Source organism: Manduca sexta, chromosome 4, assembly GCF_014839805.1.
Source record: "Manduca sexta isolate Smith_Timp_Sample1 chromosome 4, JHU_Msex_v1.0, whole genome shotgun sequence".
Classification (NCBI taxonomy): domain Eukaryota; kingdom Metazoa; phylum Arthropoda; class Insecta; order Lepidoptera; family Sphingidae; genus Manduca; species Manduca sexta.
In genome coordinates, this window is record NC_051118.1 from 10,325,712 (window position 1) to 10,348,332 (window position 22,621).

A 22,621-nucleotide genomic window follows, 5' to 3' on the forward strand; every position below is an offset into this window, starting at 1 on the left:
GCTAACGTTGTCAGTACATTAAATCAGTTCCATATATTACAAGGTGAGGTTTTATTTTCCCCTTCTGGCCACATATTTTACCACAAGGTGAGGATTTTTATGATAAATACATATATGGCGACGATTTTTATAATACTTACATATCTATAATATTATTATTACAAAATAAGTATTCCTTGTTCCAACCGCAACAACTAAGACAACTTTGACCGCATAAGCTATGTTAAAACAACCAAAACACAGCACTAGAATCAAAACAATTAAAAAATACTTACATTTTCCAATTTTATCCTTAAGCCAAATCGAATAAGGCCTAGATTCGATCTACACAAATACGCTTAACCCGTTCTTGCATTAGTCTTCTGCCTACCCCGACAAAGGCTAGTCCCCCCCTAAGATAAGTGTAGCAAATTGCAACCAACCTCCCTCCACATTAAACGGTTTCCTGCGGTCCGCTATTTAGTTCGCAAGCCGCGGGATTAGTTTCGAATTCTTGCAGAATTTTAATTTGGTTCCCGGCAAATTTTGTGGCGACTTCAGATATGATTTTGAGGTTTTCGTTAGTACATCGGCGCACGTCTCCAAGACAACTTAGAAGAAGATATTAAAGTTTTTTTTACAAGTTTGCAAATGCGGCGGTGGTTTGATTTGTTTTTTATTTTGGCTTATAAAAGGGTTTTTTTATGTATCGGATCCCTTGTCAATATTGGGGGAAACCTGCAAATGGGAAACTGGAATCCCCAGGCTAGCGACTGCAGAACATTGGAGGAAAGTTGGGGAGGATAGCTGGGGCAAGTAAAGGATCCTCCTTGGGATGGGAGGATAGAAGAAGGCCAGGAAACGTTCGCGAGCCCTCATAGCCCACAACGTGTACAACTGTAATGTACTTCCGTAACTTAGGTTAGGTTATTGCGTCTTTCGGTTCGTGGTCGCGACTCCAGAACTTTTCCGTCCCTACTACTGGACAAAACAATATTTAAATTTGATACAACCCTCAAGAATTATAAAATATAATACTTATAGTACCCCTAGTACTTATAAATCGGCCTTAGGCTGCTACAACCGTTGAATAATTACAATTAACCCATTGATGTATATTCTGTACGTATATCGAGGCAATTAATATTAACCATATAAAAATAGAACTGATTTAAAAACAAAATCTACAAACACGTGTTACAGTGAGTTTTTCAAATTGAATTCCGCACTCGTCCGATAGAATCTGAGAGAGTGCACGTCCTGAGCCGCTGCAATCCATTATACATCGACTTGCTAACTAATGGAAAGCTCTTCTACAATAGACACAATAATATAGTTCTTAAAGCTGATATTCCAATGCTGAACGGTGAATAACAATTGAAATAAAATTGTTTTACGGATTTGATCGCGGTTTTAATACAATTATCTTTCGATGTATCGAAGACTGCATAGTGATGTAAATACTTCTATAGCGGTTAAATACATTTTATTTTTAGAGGTTATTTTTCTTTTTTTTTTTAGCTTACTCTATGGCACTCTAGGAACTGAACTGCAGACTTCTTAATGTGTCCCCAGACGCGCTGCCACATTAGAAGCAGGTGACAAAATAAAACAAAAGCAAAACATCACTAATGAAGATTACTCTGGCCTCATACATAATGCTTATAATGCTTAAACAAGTGAAATAGAAAAGATTGGTGTAAAAACTAAAAATGACTGCAGTTAAAAAGTATCGACCAGGCCCAGGTGCTTGTTGCGAGATGAAATATCTTTCACCCAGTTGTTGCAGGGCTTGTGATGCGGCCCGTCTACTGACAAGAGGTAGTTCCGACATACCATTCTGTAATCCAGAGTACACCCTACCGACCCCTACCGACTCTTCCATCCACATTTGCCTTATAAATCCGTTTTGTCAGTCCCCTATATACAATTATATATACATACACACCTTTTATTTCGCGCCTTCATCACCGAAGGGGTAGGCAGAGATGCAACTAGGGTATCCACTTTTCGCGACATTACCTTCGTCTTATGATACGGAGCGAGCCTACCGTCATATCGAGCACAAATTTCAACTGATAATGAACAGAAAAACCGAACATTATTTTGCCCGACCCAGGATTCGAATCTACACCATCAAGCTTATAGAATTGCCTTGGGGTAAATTGTCTAGTCGGGAAACATTGGGCATATCTAAGAACAGCTCTTTGGAAAGTCCTTTGGACATCGGACAAGTCGTTAAAACTAATCCAAGTTCCGTAGGATAACATTAGAGTGGGTAAAGACTGAATTACTTCAGAAGCTAGTGCGTACTAATGAAATTCCCCATACGAAACAATAGCCCCTACAAACATTGGACGGAACGTCTAACTACACTCCAGTAATTACTAAACACCAAGGAATGGGTATTGTATTATCCGGCGATAGGGTTGTCACGCACTCAAATCTATACTTATAATAAATCTGTAGAGAGGTCAATTCTGTACATGAAATATATTTCCAAAATAACTATCAGGGGTGATTAGGGATCGATACTGATGCCAAAAATGCAATTAGTAAAATTTTTGTTTGTCTGTCTGTCTGTATAACCGTTATAGAAACAAAAACTACTCGACGGATTTTAACGAAACTTGGTACAATTATTTGTCATACTCCTGTGCTGGTTATAGTATACTTTTCATCACGCTACAATTAATAGGAGCAGAGCAGTGAAGGGAAATGTTGAGAAAACGGGAGAAGTTACTCCATTTTTAAGCTTCCGTCGCGTGTGCAACCTTAATGGTTAAAGCTACACAGAAATCATGTATGACGGAAATGTTCTCCTTAAAATTATGTAAAAAATATCCCACGACAGCATATGTCTATCTTTTATGGTTGACTCACAATAACACGTGTAACTCCCGATAGCTTAGCAGTTCGAAGCTTTCTCATTATATTTGTCTACTCTTACGTTTATAACACTCTCAGTCATCCCCTAATTAAAAAAAGTTAACATTATTATATATTCCACAAAAAAGAATCATAGAAATCGGTATAGAAACACCAAAGTTATACATGAAATACGCTAATAATAAGCCATCATGCGTGAATACTGAATCATGCTATAAGGATTATTTTTGTATATATATAAGGTCGCGAACGCACAGGCAGGCGGCTTGCTTGGCACCTAGACGCTAGCGAATCACCTAGCGAGTAGCTTCGTAAAACGAACATTCTCGAACGTTCGCGACCGGCTCCATTTTTGAAGTCCGAAATCCACGCGGGCGAAGCTGCGAGCGGAAGCTAGTATTATAATAAATCAATAACAATACATTTTACTTGCCAGGTCTGCCGTTGTCTCAATCAATAGCTTAGCAAACANGTCCAGCTAAATTCCATCCATAAACCCAATATTATTCCCGTCTTTTTTGCAACAGTCCCTGCATCTTGCAACTGTCTTTAGCTGTATTCCCTCCATAAGTACAGACAAAGAGAGTACTTGCAAGGTGTATAAACCACAACTAGAGTAATGCATCTTAACGGACCCTCAACATGTTAGACCCGAGCATGCCTTCCAAAAGGATCGGCCGTCATGCTGTGATTTCCCGCAGGAAAGATACATCATAATAACAGCCCTGTTATATATTGTTTCACTGCTGGGCACGGGCTTCCTCTACTACTGATAGGGATTAAGCCTTAGTTCACCACGCTGGCCTAGTGCGGATTGGTAGACTTCACAAACCTTAAAAATTCCTAAAGAGAACTTGTTTCCTTACGATGTGTTCTTTACCGTTAAAGCAAGCGATAATTCACAAAGAACACACACATAATTTTTAGAAAAGTCAGTGGTGTGTGCCCTTAAGATTTGAACCAGCGGACACTCGTCTCGGCAGTCCGCTCCACACCCAACTAGGCTTTTATCGCTTTTCAGTCAAATATTAATTGAATATTTTCAAACCCTTCGAAAAAAGTCCTCGTCAGTCGACAAAATTATGCCGGCCCGTTGGCACCTGGTATACACGGGCTCATCCCGGAACGCGACACACTTTGTTAGCCATTATGGCGGGCTTTAACACCTTGTGTACGCTAGTCGCTATCCGGGTTAATATAAAATATATCTTACTACCAGCAAATTGTATTTAATTATTCTTTTCATTCCAATTTCAGAGACAACCCTAAACCTAGCGCAAACTTGTCAACTGTCACTAATGAAGTGTTAGCTAGCAGTTAGCACGTTACATCGGTCGGAAGATGCAATTTACCAGCCCCCCTCCGCCCCTCCCGCGCCCCCTACCGGCCCGGGACATTACAATGTTATAGCTCGTTATGCCTTGTATTTCGTGACTTTTGGACTGACATGTGGAATATTCAAATTCCGTCTGGCGGGAAATGTAGGCTCCTATTACTATGTTATTGGGTAGTCGTTGATTGTGTTTGTACATTGACGTATATTCTATAGAAACGAACCTCCATATAAACTATTTGTTCAAAATCTGAACTAAAATAGCAACCAAAACGTCACTGTTATAACCTATTTAGTCACTGGAACATCAAATAATTTTACTTATTTGTCTTATATTTTTTATTCGCATCCAAGTTTCCACTTTCGAGTTGTTATATTATGAGCACCACTCCATACCTAACCACACGCTGTCAATGTTGAAATCAGACTAAAGTCAGGTGTACGGATTGCAGTACAGTTGAGTCGAACACAATGAGAGTATGGAACGCCAGATCTAGTACGTAGTACATATATATCGATGGTTCGTTCATTGGTTTTTGTAACAATAACCAATGGACAATGGGTTGGTAACAAATACATATTTTTTCACTAATCCTTTGGTGATCAATTTGGGCTAGTATTTTTCTTTGTCTAGATTGTTAATGTTACAAAGCAAATCAATCAATAGATAGAAAGTATTTTTAAGAATTAGGAACTCATAATGACTGTCGAAATCCTTTGAAAGTTAAATCGTAGGACTGAAAACGGCCTGGTTGAACCGTCCGCAGGCAGATAGCATAGTCACATTCATTTTTAACTCATTTTGATACAAAATATTTCAGATTTTAGTCCAAATATAATTTTATATTGCACGAGTAATCTAGAAAATTCCGGTCACGTTAAAAAACAATACAATTCTAAAGCTTTCTTCCACTAATTTGTACTAGGAATACAGAAACAAAAAGGAGTAAAACGTACAAGAAGTGAAGATTGGGTACAAAACCACGTATTTGTTGGCCAACAACACAGAGATTGCGTCGAATTGAGTTTCGATCGATTCAAGCTGAGAGCGAATAGCGGGAAAATAGTTCTTATACTTACAATATGTAATCGGCATAAAAATATGATGGCAAAATGGATATGATTTAAAACGTCAAAGGAAGCGTAATATTATACATTATAAATATAATGTAACGTAAAGTTAGCAAGAGTGAATATTTCCACCAAACAAACGAAACAAATATTTGCAAATCGTGCAAACATTTTTGACATTGTGCCTAACCGTATTCGCAAATTTGTGAATACCATCTTGTCGGGAGAGTCGGTATCTATGGACAAAGGCGGCCCTACGGGGAGCCAAACCTGGCAACAAACCGGGGCCTCAGCCTTACAGCCTCACGTGGTGCCTTGGAGGACTTTTTTTACAATTATAACGACGAAATCGGTGAACTTTTTCTTCACTAGGTCCGGGGCTTCGCGTTTTTTTTGCTTTCACATGGTGCCTCACGTCCTTTGTTTGCTTTTGCCGGGCCCTCGCGTCGTTTAGGAGCCGCCACTGTCTATGAACCTATTTTATTCCTTGGCCTGTTTGCAAGTAATGGATTTTACAGAAGTATTGCATTCACTATCATTTATCATTCGGACAAGCCAATTACATAAATCCATACAAAATCACGCTGTAAATCTATTGCTTTAAAGTCTAAAGCAATTGATGTTCCCATTTATTTTTGGAAACCGTTTCTTTTATATTTGTAGTAGTATTTGTATTAGAGACTGCTCCGCCCTCACACCCGCCATTGCAATTCCTGTTTGCAAACGACAGTGGCTGCAGGCAGTATGCTGAGTGACAAGAATCAAAAGAGGGCAGATGACACTCCCTAAGGGCACGTTCAAATTAGTCAATTGCTGCGCGGATACCGTGCGTATTTTCTATATATATTTATAGCTTGACTAGGAACATAAAAATCTAATTTGGGGTTGTCACTTCTACTTTTTCGTAAGTAGTGGTGCCAGTATAAAAAATTAATTCTATTTTTTACCGTAACTTGGCGACGTTTTTATTTTTCTAGTCGAGTTACATAAGGCAGAGCAGCGCTACGCGAGGCAAATTTGAGAGCGCCCTTAGGTTTTGTCTGTCTTTTGTCTACTGTCTACGTGTTAAATGTCTTTATATTGAATTTAACGACTACTTATAAGAAATTGTTGATTGATATTTTGATACATATCTGAGGCTGACGAAATTGCATACAATACATGGTAATGTAGAGCTTTGGGTGGCATTGCTTAGTATAATACATTTGACACATTGAAATACATTTTTTAATATTTTGTATTAAATTTTAAAATGTAGGTAGTTATTTGTAACTTTGCCTTTTCGCACGACCAACACCTCAGTCCGTCTCGCGACCATGAAGGCTGCAAAGTCGAAACGTGGGAAGAAAATTATAATATAAAAAAAATCGATACAATTGTTTTATTTTAATGGTATTTCTGAATATTATGAGCAGTTGTGGTGCTTAAAAACGAGCAAAACCTCGTCTCGTATTCCAGTTACGAACTAAATACATGAAAGAGTAGTTTAAATATCATACAATCTATACATATTATAAAACAAAGTCCCCTTTTATGCTTGACTGTATATGATCGATTTTCTCATAATCTTCTGAACGGATTTTGATGAAATTTGGTATTGAAATAGTTTAAGACCCTGGGAAGGTTATTTCTCCTGGAAACGATACTTTTTATCCCGGGGAAAAATATATAGCGGGACTTTTATCCCAGAAAACTTCACGCGGGCGAAGTCGCGAGCAAAATAATAATAATATCAGCCCTGTATTATATACTTGCCCACTGCTGGGCACGGGCCTCCTCTACTACTGAGAGCGAGCAAAAGATAGTTACAAAATGTAGTAATTAGTGCAGGCAGCGCTCACAATAAAAATTATGGTTACTCATGATTTATGGACAATTTAAAAAAAATATATATTTGTCTATGTCTGTTTTCGTTGACAGTTATGTGATGTTATTCTATTCGTGATCGCATTTCGTGCAATTTTTAATAGAAACCATAGATCCCTTTTGTTTGGTAATGCTATTATTCCGTGTTCCAACTTCTAAGTTACCTATATATTATGCGAAGAAACGATTTCATCTTTTGGAAGTTTCGAATAAACTTAAAAACTACTTAACCAATTAATAAGAACCTTTTACTAAGTGGATTACTACTGAGAGGGATTAGGTCTTAGTCCACCACGCTGGTCTAGTGCGGATTGGTAGACTTCACACACCCTCGAAATTCCTATAAAGAACTTCTTTGGTACGCAGGTTTCCTCACGATGTTTTCCTTCACCGTTAAAGCAAGCGATAATCCACAAAGAATACACACATCATTTAAGAAAAGTCAGAAGTGTGTGCCCCTGGGTTTTGAACCTGCGGACATTCGTCTCGGCAGTCCGTTCCACACCCAACTAGGCTATCACTGATTCATGAGCATAAATCTTTAATTTCCTTGCACCACTTTCGCATATACCTTTGAATTGTTCCCATTCCCATATACGTCACATTAGTCCTAAGACAACACTATCATTTAACAAAATTGTACGCAATTAACGTTCCCTTTGTATCGCTAAATACAAAATGGCGGCCGCAGTTACGTAATTTAAAAAACCCACAGCCCTCGTTGAGATGTACCAAACCGTTGCTAAATTAATTTAATGCCGCAAAGAGGCGCGCGGATTAAATGTGGAGAAATTTAATTAAAAAGACTTAAAGAAACATTGCGGGACCGCTGGGGTTCGCTCATTACTCATGGGATATTTTTCTGGTAGAAGGGGGACTGCATTGACGTATATTATATAGACACGAACGTCCATACTATTTGTTCAAAATCTGAACTAAAATGGCAACCAAAAAGTCACTGTGCACGTAAAGGCTGCACGCACGCCAGGAGTGTAGTCACTTTGGTATGAATCATCATCACTAATCATCATCATCAGCATCTGTAAGACCATTGATAATTATTATTTGGTTAGTCCAAACATTCAGAAGGGGTCTAATAATAAATAGTGTGCTAGAAAAAACAAAATATGTATTGTAACGAAGGAATTTTATTATAGGTACCAGGCTTGCATAAATTTGAGGATATTGCAAACTTCGTATCTGAATTGTGTATTGAGATTACCTCCAATACCTGCGCAACGTACACAAACGTTCGGAGGGATCGTTGACCCGGCAGAGATTCGAACAAAATTAAAAAGATATGCTACCAGCCAGTGTCTTGATACCATTCTAATTATAGTTTAAATAAACATATTATATAATATACCTGCTATATAATACAATTTTTTTTAAGATTTCTGAGTGGCTATTTTAAATTATGTTTATTTCTAATAGTTGTAGTTTCTTTAACAAACAAAAGCACTGAATTTTGTTATTAATCTGCCTGGATATGACCATTTTAAGTTGAACTCCAGCATGTATATTGACACTTATTATAAAGAGATCAAACTATGTCTGTGTATAAACTAAATGTATCTTTTTGTTTCAGATAAATTCATAAGTGAAAGTGGAGATGCAAATAGTTGCGGCCCGTTTGTGACGTCACGATCCATTGGACCGATGCGTTGTGCTCAGTGACATTAGTGCGCCTAGTTCCCGCCGAAAAGAATAAAGATGGCCGATCCCGACGCGTTCGATGATGAGGTAATAGTATAGAATTAATCTTTTTAAATTTTTGAATTTAGAACCTTAATTTACCACACAATGTAGAAATTTCTTTTGTTTGGAAACGTTTAAATACGTACAAAACGGAATGATTTTTTTAATTGACGTGATTATACGTTATGTCAATTAGCCAGTACACCATTAAATAGCTTTTATTCGCACCCTTGCGGGTGTGAAATTCTTTCTATTCAGAACTAACTACAATTAAAATAAAACTATTATACGAATTTTATCGCGGTTTTTTATATTATAATTTTCTCCCGACATTTCGGAGACTTTGCAGCCATAGTGGCCACAGTGATTTTTTTACATCTGAAAAAAATCTTAGACCTGAGTATTTGATATGAATTTCATTTTGATACCTCAACGTTTTTCTAAAATAGGGCCTCGAGAGACAGACAGACGGACAATAAAGTCCTATACGGGTTCTTTTTGAGGTAACGAACTCTTAAAACAAGCATTTCAAATATGGTCACGAAGTAAATACAGAAACAATATTGCTACTGAAAAAAGTTGGGTACTCCGATATTTTTATCTGGACGTATAACTACGTTTTGATGTGGATAGCGGTCGACGCGAAAATTATAGTGACAGGGGTTGCCATAATTCACATATCGATACTACCGAATCTTTTGTGTTGTTTAAAGATTGTGGACTCTCTAAATCTATACTAATATATAAAGCTGAATCATTATAGAAAGCTGAAATGTTTGTTAGATGTTTTCCGAAAGGGAAGCCGACACAAAATATTTATACTAATACTAATTATAATTAGATGCCACTACGCTTCACACACCCTCGAAATTCCTTTAGAGAACTTGTCAGGTATGCAGGTTTCCTCACGATGTTTTCCTTCACCAATCCGCACTAGGCTAGCGTGGTAGACTAAGGCCTAATCCCTCTCAGTAGTGGAGGAGGCCCGTGCTCAGCAGTGGGCAAGTATATAATACAGGGCTGATATTATTATATGGTATTATATTAGAGGGGTGGGGGGCGAACCGGGCAACTGTCTGACGCCTCGCACGGAGCCTTGGAGGACCCTTTTTATGATACCCGAAACTGTAAAAACCGGGGTACCTTTTTTTGCTTCGTCCGGGGCCTCGAATTTTTTTTGCTTTCGCCCGGGTCCTCGCATCTTTTTTTTGCTTTCGCCCGGGTCCTCGCGTATTTTTTTGCTTTCGCCCGGGTCCTCGCGTCTTTTTTTGCTTTCGCCCGGGTCCTCGCGTATTTTTTTGCTTTCGCCCGGGTCCTCGCGTCTTTTTTTGCTTTCGCCCGGGTCCTCGCGTCTTTTTTTTGCTTTCGTGTAAGGCCTCGCATCGGTTAAAGCCGTTATTGCGGTCTAATCACAGGAACCATTAAACTGATTTTGATTTTTTTACACTAATAGGAAGCTATATTATCCCTGAGTGTTAAATAATTTTATCTCGGGAAAATATAAAGGGACTGTCATCCTAGAAAAAGCTAGCGAGAGCAAAAAAAACGAATAGAGTGGCGAGACGTAGTAAGTCGCAGGTTCAAATCCCAAGGGCACACACCTTCGATTTATGTGAATTTTTTTTTGTATTTATTGTAAATTATCGCTCGCTCAAACGGTGAAGGAAAACATCCTGAGGAAATATACATACCCAAGAAGTTCTCTATAGGAATTTTAAGAGTGTGTGAAGTCTACCAATCCGCATTCGGCAGCGTGGTGGACTAAGGCCTTATCCCTAATACAGTAGGGGAGGTCCGTGCCCAGCTATGGGACAGTATATAATACAGCATATTAAGATATAGCATAGCAGATTTTAAGCAGTCTATAGGTATACTACACATATAAAATAACACACCCCTATATGTTCATTATCAAATAAAGATATTCAAAATGTGAATACAAACTGGTTATACAGGGTGATATTACAAAATGTTCCGTACATTAAAGTTAAAACATTCGAATCAGATGTTGCCAGGCTGCCAAAGGTTCATTAAGTGCTCGTTGGCCTGGCCTGCCATTTGGCACTGCGTTGGCTCAATTTGTTTAAATTAGGTAACTTTTGAAAGCTGGCAACATTTTATCAGTTAATTTGTATACACCTGTGAACTTTGGGCTATATTTTATAGACACGAACGTCGATATAAACTATTTGTTCAAAATGTGAACTTAAATGTTTTTTTTTCAACTACTCCCCTAAGGTTCTTTTGAATATTTTTGTCACAAAATATTTATAAATATTATATCTGCCTTTACTGTCAATACTTATACTCCTGTCAAAATAGGAAAAATTTGCATAAAATATAAGGAAATAAGTTTTTGAACTTTTAAAATCGCGATATCTCGCGAACGGTTATTCGTACCAAAAAAATATTAGCACAATTGTTGTAGAGAATTGTATGATCTACAACTTTTGTTTGACTTATTTTTCGATAATGTCTCTGGTTTCAGAGAAAAATGGGAAAAACTGTAATTTTTTACCTTTGACTTAGAATAAAAAAATATCACACGTAGGATCGATGGGGACTTTTGACATTTTATTGGTAATGACATATTTAACGTCTATACCAATTTTTAGCTCTATGCGAATTTTTCATAACTTAAATGTTAATTTAACTGGACTATTATTAAAAACCTTGAAGTGGCTTTTCTCGTGTTTATTTTTGTCATTGATAAATAATATATAAGTATCTAACCTGTTATACTTCTCTTATTATTTACTAATCTACTATCTTCATTACTGGGTTTCAATAATAACCTTACCTAAATGTATTCCACAATGAATCTGAAATATATGTTCCAGTTCAGCTAAAAGGAACAATTTGTGTTTCTCTACTAAAAATAAAGGCGGAAACACATTTGCAAATGTATCGTCAAATCGGCCGAGCTAATTGGTTCCCGTCCGAAGACTGACGATTACTAGAAGCGATGTGGCGGAAACTGTGCGGTGCTAGTGTTAGCGATTTTGTTATTATTTTTGTTATTTAAATTCTTCTGTCTTTTTTTAATCGACTTCAAAAAAAGAGGACGAAATCTTTTTTTTTTATAATAATATGTGTTTATTTCTCCAACAACTTAAACAATTACAAAAGCACATATAAAATACGACATAATGTCTGTGGAGACTGGTGCCTTGTCCAAGATTGCCCTGTGTTTCAAGTCGCTGTGTGGACGTGTATTATTATTTTATTTATTTGCAATTCATATATGATGTAAAGGTGGATTTAATGCTTATTAATGAGATGACGTAGCCACAGATCAATGTGATTTTTCGCGTGTACTCAGCTCCAAGAGACACCCACAAAAATATGTATAAAATATAAATATACAATAATATATTACTATTCATTTCCGATATTTTCTTCAAGTATGTATTAGTTTGTTGGTGGAAAATTTGCTGGATTTTGTTTTATATTTAATTGACTACGTTCAGTTGAAATCGTTTTGTGTATTTCCCAAATATTAAACAAACAAAAAGAGCATAAATGCTAATAAAGAATGTATAAATTCACCTAAAATAAAGTTAACCATTTGTTCAATTAAACAAGGGAAAAAATGGTAGGAAGATATGTTCTTGATCAGATATTGTTCTGGCTGACTACGTTATATGTGTTTAAATAATCAAATAATTAAAACGTGTATACCACAAATATGACGAGTAGTTTATCTGTCCTTTTTGTTATTGCATCACAAAGATTCTTTAATGGTAACTAATCTAGATAATTTCGCGTGACATAATTGCCAATTTGGTAATCGTCAGGTGAGTCCAATCAGTGTTCTCCGGAAATTATGTTAATGGCGGCAAATAGGCCGTTCGTGCTGATTAAGTAGCGAGCGTAGTTAGCTAACTAAATCTGCTATTATGGACACGAATTACAAGGCATTTAGGGTAAACTGGTTAACGGATTTTGGGCTCTGTGTATATTGTAATAAGCATTGAATATGAAGAACGCGGTAGTTAGACTTTAATAGCCAAAGATAGTTTAGACTTAATGCCTATATTAGTATTAAATGATAAGACATAAGTTTAATTGTTTACATGATATCTATACATGTATTACACCGAAGGAAAATATGTTATATATGAACTAAATAACATATTATTGTACGCCGTTTTGAAAAGTTTTACCATGTAAGCAGGGTGCGATTTAATAAGGATATTTTCGAGATCTAAAAAAAACGTTTTAAATAGAGAGAAAGAAGATAGAAAGAAAGAAATTTATAACATGCATTTATTGAACCGTTGTATGAGTCCGCAAAGGGTCCAATCTCGGTTTAAAATAAGAATACATTTTAAGCTTTTCTCAATACGATCTATATCCATAGCATTAATAATAAATAGATATTCCTACATTTCCATCGTTTCTAAAAAAAATCTCTAGACTTAATGTATTTTTATTATATTCTCGCTTAAACCGGGACCACACAACCCACTACGTTGGTATAAGAATAGGGAACGGATGAAAATGGCAGTTGTATCTGTTGTTTATGGTGCGGCCGTATTCGCTACACATTATAATAAAACTCGGACTTCTGTGACAGCGTATTGGACCATCGACATTATTTTTGCCAGAATGCCCTTTTCAGGGAAAGGGTAGTATTTACCAGTTCAGTTACAGGGGGTGAGGTATTATGTATTTGTATTTCGATAGCCTAGTTGGGTGTGGAACGGACTGCCAAGACGAATGTACGCAGGTTCAAATCCAAAGGGCACACACCTCTGACTTTTCTAAAAAATCATGTGTGTATTATTTGTGAATTTATCGTTCGCTTTAACGGTGAAGGAAAACATCGTGAGGAAACCAGCACATCTGAGAAGTTCTCTATAGGAATTTCGAAGGTGTGTGAAATCTACCAATCAGCACTAGGCCAGCGTGGTAGACTAAGGCCTAACCCCTCTCAGTAGTAGAGGAGGCCCGTGCTCAGCAGTGGGCAAGTATATAATACAGGGCTGATATTATTATTATTATTATTATTATTTAGTACACACACAACATCACGCATTTATCCCCGAAGAGGTATGCAGAGGCGCAACCAAGGCAACCACTTTTCGCAAAGTGTGTTCCTTCCCATGATGTGATAGGGGGCAAGCCTATCATATCGGGCACAAATTTCAGCGGGCTGATACTAAGCAGAAAAACCCAAATATCACTTTGCCCAACCCAGGATTCGAACCCAGGACCTCAGAGTGTTGTCGTACCGCATGCTGTACTGTGCCATCGAGGTAGTGTTTGTATTTAGTGACTTCATAGTAATGAAGAACTATTGATTAGACTATGTAGTCGTCAAGTGAATACAAAAAGAAAAATGCGTATGGTGAGAGTTTGAATGTTCCTGCGACACTCTACATACGAAAGATGCGGATAATTCCTGATTTATCGCGTGATAAAACATACAAATACATATAATAAGGACCTCCTTTTTTGGGTGTTGGTTAGAACCTAAAAATGTACCCGTCGAAATAGCAAAACAATCCAAAGTCCACGGAAGTATTATAACAAATTGATTATGGTATGAAAGATGTGATTTACGGTAACTCTATGACGTAATATTTACGAAAAAATCGTGTAAACAGTCTAAAAATACGCGAGAACAGATCAGACAGATTGAACGCCCACGCGAGCTGAATCTTGATTACTTAGGATGAACAAAACATCATTCGATCAATTTTTATTTTGGACAGCGACGGATTTTCTGAAAAGCCGAAAAGTATATAATATTTTTGCTGAGTTATGGGAAATTATTTAATTAGTTAGAACCTTTAGCTATTAAAAAAAATCTACCGTACTATGGTGAAAATAGTTTTAGTTAATACCAGGGCTTCATGCGGGAGTAAGAGGCTTTGCGCAAATCCGCCTCTGGGCACGTACCGAAATAAATCGCGCCGCGCTGTGTTTACAATCACTCCCTTAACTTTATGAAGACTTGGTGGATAAAAGGAAAAGTTTTGTCGTGGTAAACGATATTTTTCTTATCCATTGGGGAAAATGTATTTTCTTATTCAAATTATGCAATGTTTAATGTTCATGCTAAGCAATATTATAATGGGATATATTGCAAAGTAATAACGCCCTTAGAATTTATAATACTGGATAGTTTATTTACTATTAGCTGAGTTTACGCTACATCGAATGTATAACAGAAACACCATTTTTGTTCTTGTTATTTTCCCATCGTTATGGAAACTACAATGATATTTACAATATCAGCCAGCTAAATTCATATTATATATAAAAACTTTGACATATAATATATAGAAATGTTATTTGTTGAACATGGTGACATTTAGAATCCCATGTAAATTAATTAGGTTTAATCCTTCCGTTCAAGTTCCATCAGCTGTCTTTAATTATAGAGAAAATACATACATAGTGCGTGCAAGCAAAAATTTTAACACAATTTGCGAAATCTTTGACATAGATCCCTTCAATACAAGAATTACTACGGTGCGACGGCTGCTAAGACTAGCTTTCTTTATGAAGTAACTTAACTTAGGTCGACAGTGTGGCGACATACACAATTATTAATTACTCTTACTTATAATGTTATAGAAAACTCTACATCGTATATGTTACGTAATAGTGAAAACGTGTAAATGGCCATTTGTTTATTTTATTTTGTAATTAATTTGTATGATAGCTGTTGGTTTTCCAATAAATTTTATTTTGTTTAAAAAATATTAATTTACACGAAATAAATATGTCCAATATAATTGTTTTTGTATAATGGTTACGCGCATGACTTTTCCAGAATAAACGCAAATAATTAAACAGGAAAGATCTCAGCTGTTTCAACTTGCAAAGTTTACTTCTTTGCCATATCGTACTCCGTACAATTTCTAACATTAAATGTTTAGGAAACATGTTTCTAAAGCGTTTGAATATATTATTTGCAAACACAATATTGCTTCTAAAATTAATATCGCTGGCGAGCTTGGAACTATTTCATACGTACGTAAGTAATGACTAGAGATTTTAGTGCAGGTATTATTAATGAAAACAGTCTGGCGTATTTAAATACATGAATTAATGAACATTTTATTTGTATTCGTACTGTCTACACACATACGCTAGAACATTTGGCTAAATGAGTTCATTGATTGCACCTCTGCCTACTCCTTCGGGAAAGAAAGCGTGATCCGTGTGTCACCTCGCGGTTTTTTCTGTGTAAAAGAAAATTAAGTCATATGATTGCCTAAGAAGCAATTGGACCAATCTTCGTTAACAACTCTTTTGGGACATTTGGTATTAATTCTTATTTTAACAGCACAATTACACCGCTATCCCGTCAATATTCCTGGAACTGCGAGATGGATTGACAGTTAGGAAATAATGCCTAATAATCACACTAGATTGCGATAGTCGATTCTGAGTTGCGGTAGCAGAATTTGCACAACGCGTAGTATATATACCTCCGTATGTCTAAGTAGGACTCGTCGTATGTCAGTTAACTGTAATGCAATTTATAGAACGCATAGTATTTGTGCTAGTAGCATTAAATAAAGATTATATAAACAAAACATTCCATATAATAAAATTGTTCAGGCCGATGATTGTACGTTATAGATACAGAAGAACAACTAATATAAGGGTTCTCAATTAGAATAACAGAAGCCAAAACAACAGTTGTTAGAATTATTCTCAGCCTGTATGTTTGTACACGCATCACGCAAAAACTACTGCATAGAATTGAATGCAGTTTCCACCGATATATTGCTAAAGATCTAACTTAAAATATAGACTCCATTTTATTCCAGGAAAATATAAAACGGGACCATTATCACGGAAAACACTTCACGCGGGTGAAGCCGCGAGCAATATCTAGTACTGCAATAAAAATAAAATCTCACGTCAATTTCTGCTTCATATGAATGACAGAATTTCTTTAATAAACCAAAGCGTACAAAAGAAAGGCATAATGGAGCAGCGTCATGCGTGACTTTACTTATGATGAAATATTAGGATAAGTCTACGAGCTCTTCGGGAGAAAGGGTGTTAAGCCACGAAGCCTTATGCCTTTGAAGGGACTTATCTCTGAGTACATCTGACATAAATATTTAGCCGTAATAGAGGCCAGTCTTATTACGACAGTATAGAGAATATTTTCCGTTAGCATTTATGTATATTCTATAGACACGTATCCATATAAACTATTTGTTCATAATCTGGAGTTGGAACTAAAGTTCGCTGCAGCCCTAAAACATCAATCGTCTAACCAAACTATAGACATGCAGTCCTAAAGCGCTTTAAACAGAATATAAGTAAAATAGCAACCAATACCGGATTGCAGTACACTTCAATTGAACACAGTAAGTGTTCGGAACGCCAGATCTAGTACGTAGTACATATATATCGATGCCCTTCTGTCTTTATATTCATTTAGCCTGAGTACCAGTGGCGAAGAGTCCGTTTATACCGATTCCTGCTGACTTCCTTTATGTAGAATTTCTGTAGAATCTAATTATCATTAGAACGATTTGCAAACTGTATTTATGCATAGTCCCTATGTGTTGTGTCGGGTTCCCATTTGGAAAATTTCACCTTTCGCCACTGTTAAGTATAGTTCGTAGTATGACTCTTGCTTGCGCGTTGTAACTACCTCTCTGAGTCTTTCGAATCCTGGGCAAGCAAAGCGATGTTGGATTTTCTGCTCAGTATCAGCCCGGAGTCTGGAATTTTTGCCCGGTATGGCGACAAGCTCGATCTTTGTCACATAAAACGGTGCTCATATAGTGAGGAGTAGGAGCGTTTCTTGCGCCTCTTTCTGCCCCTTTGGATACTACTCTACCTACCCTTTAAGGATAAAGGCATGAATGTGTATATCTATATCTATACTATTATATAAAGCTGAAGAGTTTGTTTGTTTGTTTGTTTGTTTGTTTGTTTGAACGCGCTAATCTCAGGAACTACCGGTCCAAACTGAAAAATTCTTTTTACGTTGGTTAGCTTTTTGTTCGTGGAGTGCTATAGGCTATATATCATCACGCTATACCCAATAGGAGCGGGGCAGTAATGGCTAATCTCAGGAACTACCGGTCCAAACTGAAAAATTCTTTTTGCGTTGGATAGCCCTTTGTTCGTGGAGTGCTATAGGCTATATATCATCACGCTATACCCAATAGGAGCGGAGCAGTAATATCTAATCTCAGGAACTACCGATTCGAACTGAAAAAATATTTTTGTGTTGAATAGTCCTTTGTTTGTGGAGTGCTCAAAGTTATATATCATCACGCTATGACCAATAGGAGCGGAGCAGTAATGAAACATGTAGCAAAAACGGGGAAAATTATGAGTTTTGAGAGCTTCCGTTGCCTGCTCTGCGTAAACGGTTAAAGTTATGCAACAATGATGTATGACGGGAATGTTTCACTTAAAAAGTTCTAAAAAATATATTATAAAACAAAAGTCCCCCGCTGCATCTGTCTGCCTGAACGTATTAAACTCAAAAACTACCCAACGTATTAAGATGAAATTTGGTATGGAGACAGTTTGAGACCCTGGGAAGAACATAGGCTCCCGGGAAACTACTACTTTTATAACGGAAAACTTTAGCCTGAAAAACTTTATAACGCGGGCGGAGCCGCGGGCAAAAGCTAGTGTTAACATAAGACATGATCTATCTTAATGTTAAATTTCATCAAAATCCGTTCAGCAATTTTTGTGTTTATTTCTAATAAATATTCAAACATTTTTACAAACTTTCGCATTTACCACGGCAGTATAGACATATTTTACTGGTGGTAAGTCTCTCATATGTGAGAGTCCTCCTTGGTAGGTACCACCGCAACGACTATATCTACTGCCAAGCAGCAGTGTTTAGTCACTGTTGTGTTCCAGTTTGAAGGGCATTGTAGCCAGTGTAATTACTGTACATAATAAGACTTAGCATCTCATGTCTCAGGATGGCGAGCGCAGTGGAATACCGAACAATACTCTGTAATTCAAGGTGTTGGATGGTGTTTATACTGTTTGTGGGCTGTCGTATCGCTTACCATCAGGCGAACGGCAAGCTCGTCTCGTCATTTAAAGCAATAAATAAAATGCTCGTCATATATCTTTCCAATATAGCACAGCCTTCATACCAGTTCTATAGAAACGGAGCGAGGCTTCAAATGAAAGAGTATAGTTTCCATTGACTACAAGCTTTAGTATCTCGAAAAAGTGTGCTAATTGTTCGCAACGTGTGGCGGAAAGCGGGGTCTAATTCTTATTACGATTAATACTTCGACATATTCGCTAATGTGTGGAATGTACTTATATATTTATTGGGTATTAATGATTATTATTGCTATTGCTCTATCTCATATTATTGCTACTTGGCACGGTTCTGGCATACTTCTCTCGCTTCCTCCACCTTCATCAATCTTTTCATGCATTCCCGCCGGTTCAGGGCACTTTTGACCTGTCCTTGCTAAGAATGTCAGATATCTGACATTCGAAGGTTCGGTGCGGTCGACCCCTACCGGCTCTTCCATCCACATTCGCCTTATAAACCCTCTTTGTGATTCTCCTATCATCCATCCTCTCCAAATATCAAAACCAGCTTAGCATAATATAATAATATAATGACTGCTATAAAATTCGTAAAATAGTTTTACTTGAATTATTAGGTATTGTCGCTGTGTCGGCCAAAATTGAAATGTCATATAATTGTTACTATTGGTCGACTGTTCATTATTTCGTCTCTGCCTACCCCTTCGGGGATTAAGGTGTGAGTGTGTGTAAATAAATGAAAAACACAGAAACGGAACACAGAACAACACACATTTATAATCGTGGCAGGTGTAGGCACCGGGTTCGAATCTAGGGGTCGACAAAGTTATGTTTGGTTTTACTGCTTAGTATCAGCCCGGGAGACGCAGCGTAGGAAGGCCCCCACGAGATGGACCGACGATCTGGTGAGGGTTGCCGGAGTCCGATGGATGAGGGCGTCCCAGAACCGGTCCCTGTGGCGCTCAGTGGGGAGGCCTATGTCCAGCAGTGAACGATTCAAGGGCTGAAATGATGATCAGCCCGGAGTCTGCAATATGAGTGATATATCGATAGGATACGTAGATGAGTGACGTGTGTGTATGGAATACCACCATGCTTCGTAATTTTGTCGAGCGAATGTAAACCTTAAAAGCATAATATCGAACGGTTGAGAATAAACTCCCCGCTGTGTTTGGTAGTTCCACAGTCTCGTCACACCAAACATCGTTATGCCATTAACACACTTAGTAGCTGGGGTGTCCATTGTTCAAGTTGGTTCTGGGATATTCTTGAGACTTGATTTCTGGACTGTCGAGACATTTTTATAAGCTGTATATTTTATGGATACGATTATGCTTTATTTACTAAAATGTGGGCAACATATGTTATCGACATGTGAAAATATAATTTAAGCGACATTCAATTTTATACATTATAGTTAGCACATTTTCAGAGTTATTTGAAGCTTATTATATTTAAAAAATAATACTTATATATTGCTTAATTCAATTAGGCCTTCATTCGCCTTTATATAATTTAACAATAAAGTAATTTATTATCGACATTATATTTAATTGTATGTATGTCGCAGTAAGTCAGATTATATACCATCGCCATAACTATGTCTGTCACCAAGCAGTATACACTCAAAGCACAGCTGTTTCGATTTGTGTCACCAATCAGTATAGACTCGAAGCACTATTGTTTTATGCAAAATAAATTGATTTGATTTCGGTTTGGATGACATAAATTACAAAATCAAATGTAATCACTGGGCATTATGAGCCTTAAAATCTTATGTCTTAAAGCGCTAAATCCAATAAAATAATATTAGCCCTGTGTTATATACCGTCCAACTGCTGGGCGCGGGCCTCCTCTACTACTGAGAGGGATTAAGCCTTAGACCACCACGCTGGCCTAGTGCGGATTGGTAGACTTCACACTCCCTCGAAATTCCTATAAGAACTTCTCAGGTATGCAGGTTTCCTCACGATGGTTTCCTTCATCGTTAAAGCAAGCGATAATTCACAAAGAATACACACATAACTTTTAGAAAAGTTAGAGGTGTGTGACTTTGGGTTTTGAACCTGCGGAAATTCATCTCAGTCCGTTCCAAAACCAACTAAGCTATCGCCGCTTTTCAATGATGAAAACGCTGAATCCAATACTGCAATTCAAACTTCGGGGTGTCGTTTTTATTTGTAGTCAGATACCATCATTCAAGTGGCTTGCTCGTCTCGTCATTTGTCAAAATATCCCCATTTCGATGCAGCATGACCACCCTATTATAATACTAAGCCCAAACATTCCATTTTGCTATCATGCCTACGAAATTACGTCCAAAAATTACATTCTGTCGCGACAACGTTTTGTTTGCAAAACTAAAGCTGAGAATAATAGTTTATTTTTAGGGTATCGCACTAAGCCGCCGCACCAAGCTGAGGAATGATTTGTCAGCATACGTGTTCTTTCCTATAACTTAGGGTCCTTCAAGGGGAGCGTGAAGAAGCAATTATGCAGGCCGGCATGACTGTTTCGACTGTTAGGGGATGCTTGTATCCTTTAATAATAATAATATAATTATATCAGCCCTGTATTATATTCTGTCGCACTGTTGGGCAGGGGCCTCCTCAATCACTGAGCGGGATTAGGCCTTAGTCCACCACGCTGGCCTAGTGCGGATTGGTAGACTTCACACAACCTCGAAATTCCTGTAGAGAACTTCGCAGGTATGCAGGTTTCATGACGATATTTTCCTTCACAGTTAGAGCAAGCGATAATTCACAAAGAATACACACATATTTTTTTAGAAAAGTCAGAGGTGTGTGCCCTTGGGATTTGAACCTGCGGACATTCGTCTCGGCATTTCCTATATGCTTCACTTCGTTTAACATCAGGTGTAGTGAAGTCACTGTGCCGAGACCTGATACAAAAAAAAATTACGTCACCAACGGCAAGGTGCTTGTTTGTCTGTAAGTGTGTCCTTATTTAAGGTCTTATTTGTGGAGCTGTAAGGTTCAAAATGTTTATAGATGTTTGTTCTAAAGCTTTTAAAGGCGAGTTAAAGCTGGTAAATGGTCACAGTCCCGCATGATATCGGCAATATCAATGGCGCCAATTACGGGTTAATATAATTTAGCTTCGTACTTCAGAACTTTACAGTATTTAGCCCAAAGTCGCTGCTACTACGAGCTGGTAGTATTGTTAGTAGATAAATTAGGCACGAGGTGTACAGATGACTTCATAAAAGTCGTAGGAGGTCGCTGGATGTAGGCCGCTTCCAATAGGGAGATCTGGAAATCTTTGGGGTAGGCCCATATTCAGCAGTGGACATCCTGCTGCTGATGATGATGAAATTAGACAATCTATATACATATATATAAAAATGAAACCCTATTTCCCTTGGTCACGCCATCACGCGTGAACGGCTGGACCGATATCACTATTTTTTGTTGTTGTGTTTGTTATTATCAGGAGAAGGTTCTTATGAAAGAAAAAAATCAAAAAATTGCGCGGAATATAAGAAAATTTAAGAAAACTTAACGAAAATATTAATTTTATATAACTGTCAATTGTTTGAAATAACTGTCAGCGATTGACAGAATGCGCGCTGCAAATTCATAGTCAAGACGGGACAACGTCAGCTAGTTAAATATAATAATTGGACTGCCTTGGTGGCGTAGTTGTATTACGGTGTTACTGCAATGAGGTCTTGGATTCGATCTCCGGGTCGATCAAAGTGATATTGGGTTTTTCTACTCAGTAAAAGCCTGGAGT

At 37.4% G+C, this 22,621-nt stretch overlaps 1 protein-coding gene across 1 annotated transcript in view; it reads left to right on the forward strand.

Annotated features, from left to right (window-relative positions):
• Positions 1–22,621, forward strand: part of LOC115450566 (inactive dipeptidyl peptidase 10) — a 179,553-nt gene that overhangs the window by 19,501 nt on the left and 137,431 nt on the right. The window contains exon 2 of the mRNA XM_037442593.1: positions 8,727–8,881. Coding sequence (XP_037298490.1) covers positions 8,852–8,881 — 30 coding nt within the window. The 5' untranslated portion in view covers positions 8,727–8,851. The remainder of the gene's footprint in view (positions 1–8,726; positions 8,882–22,621) is intronic.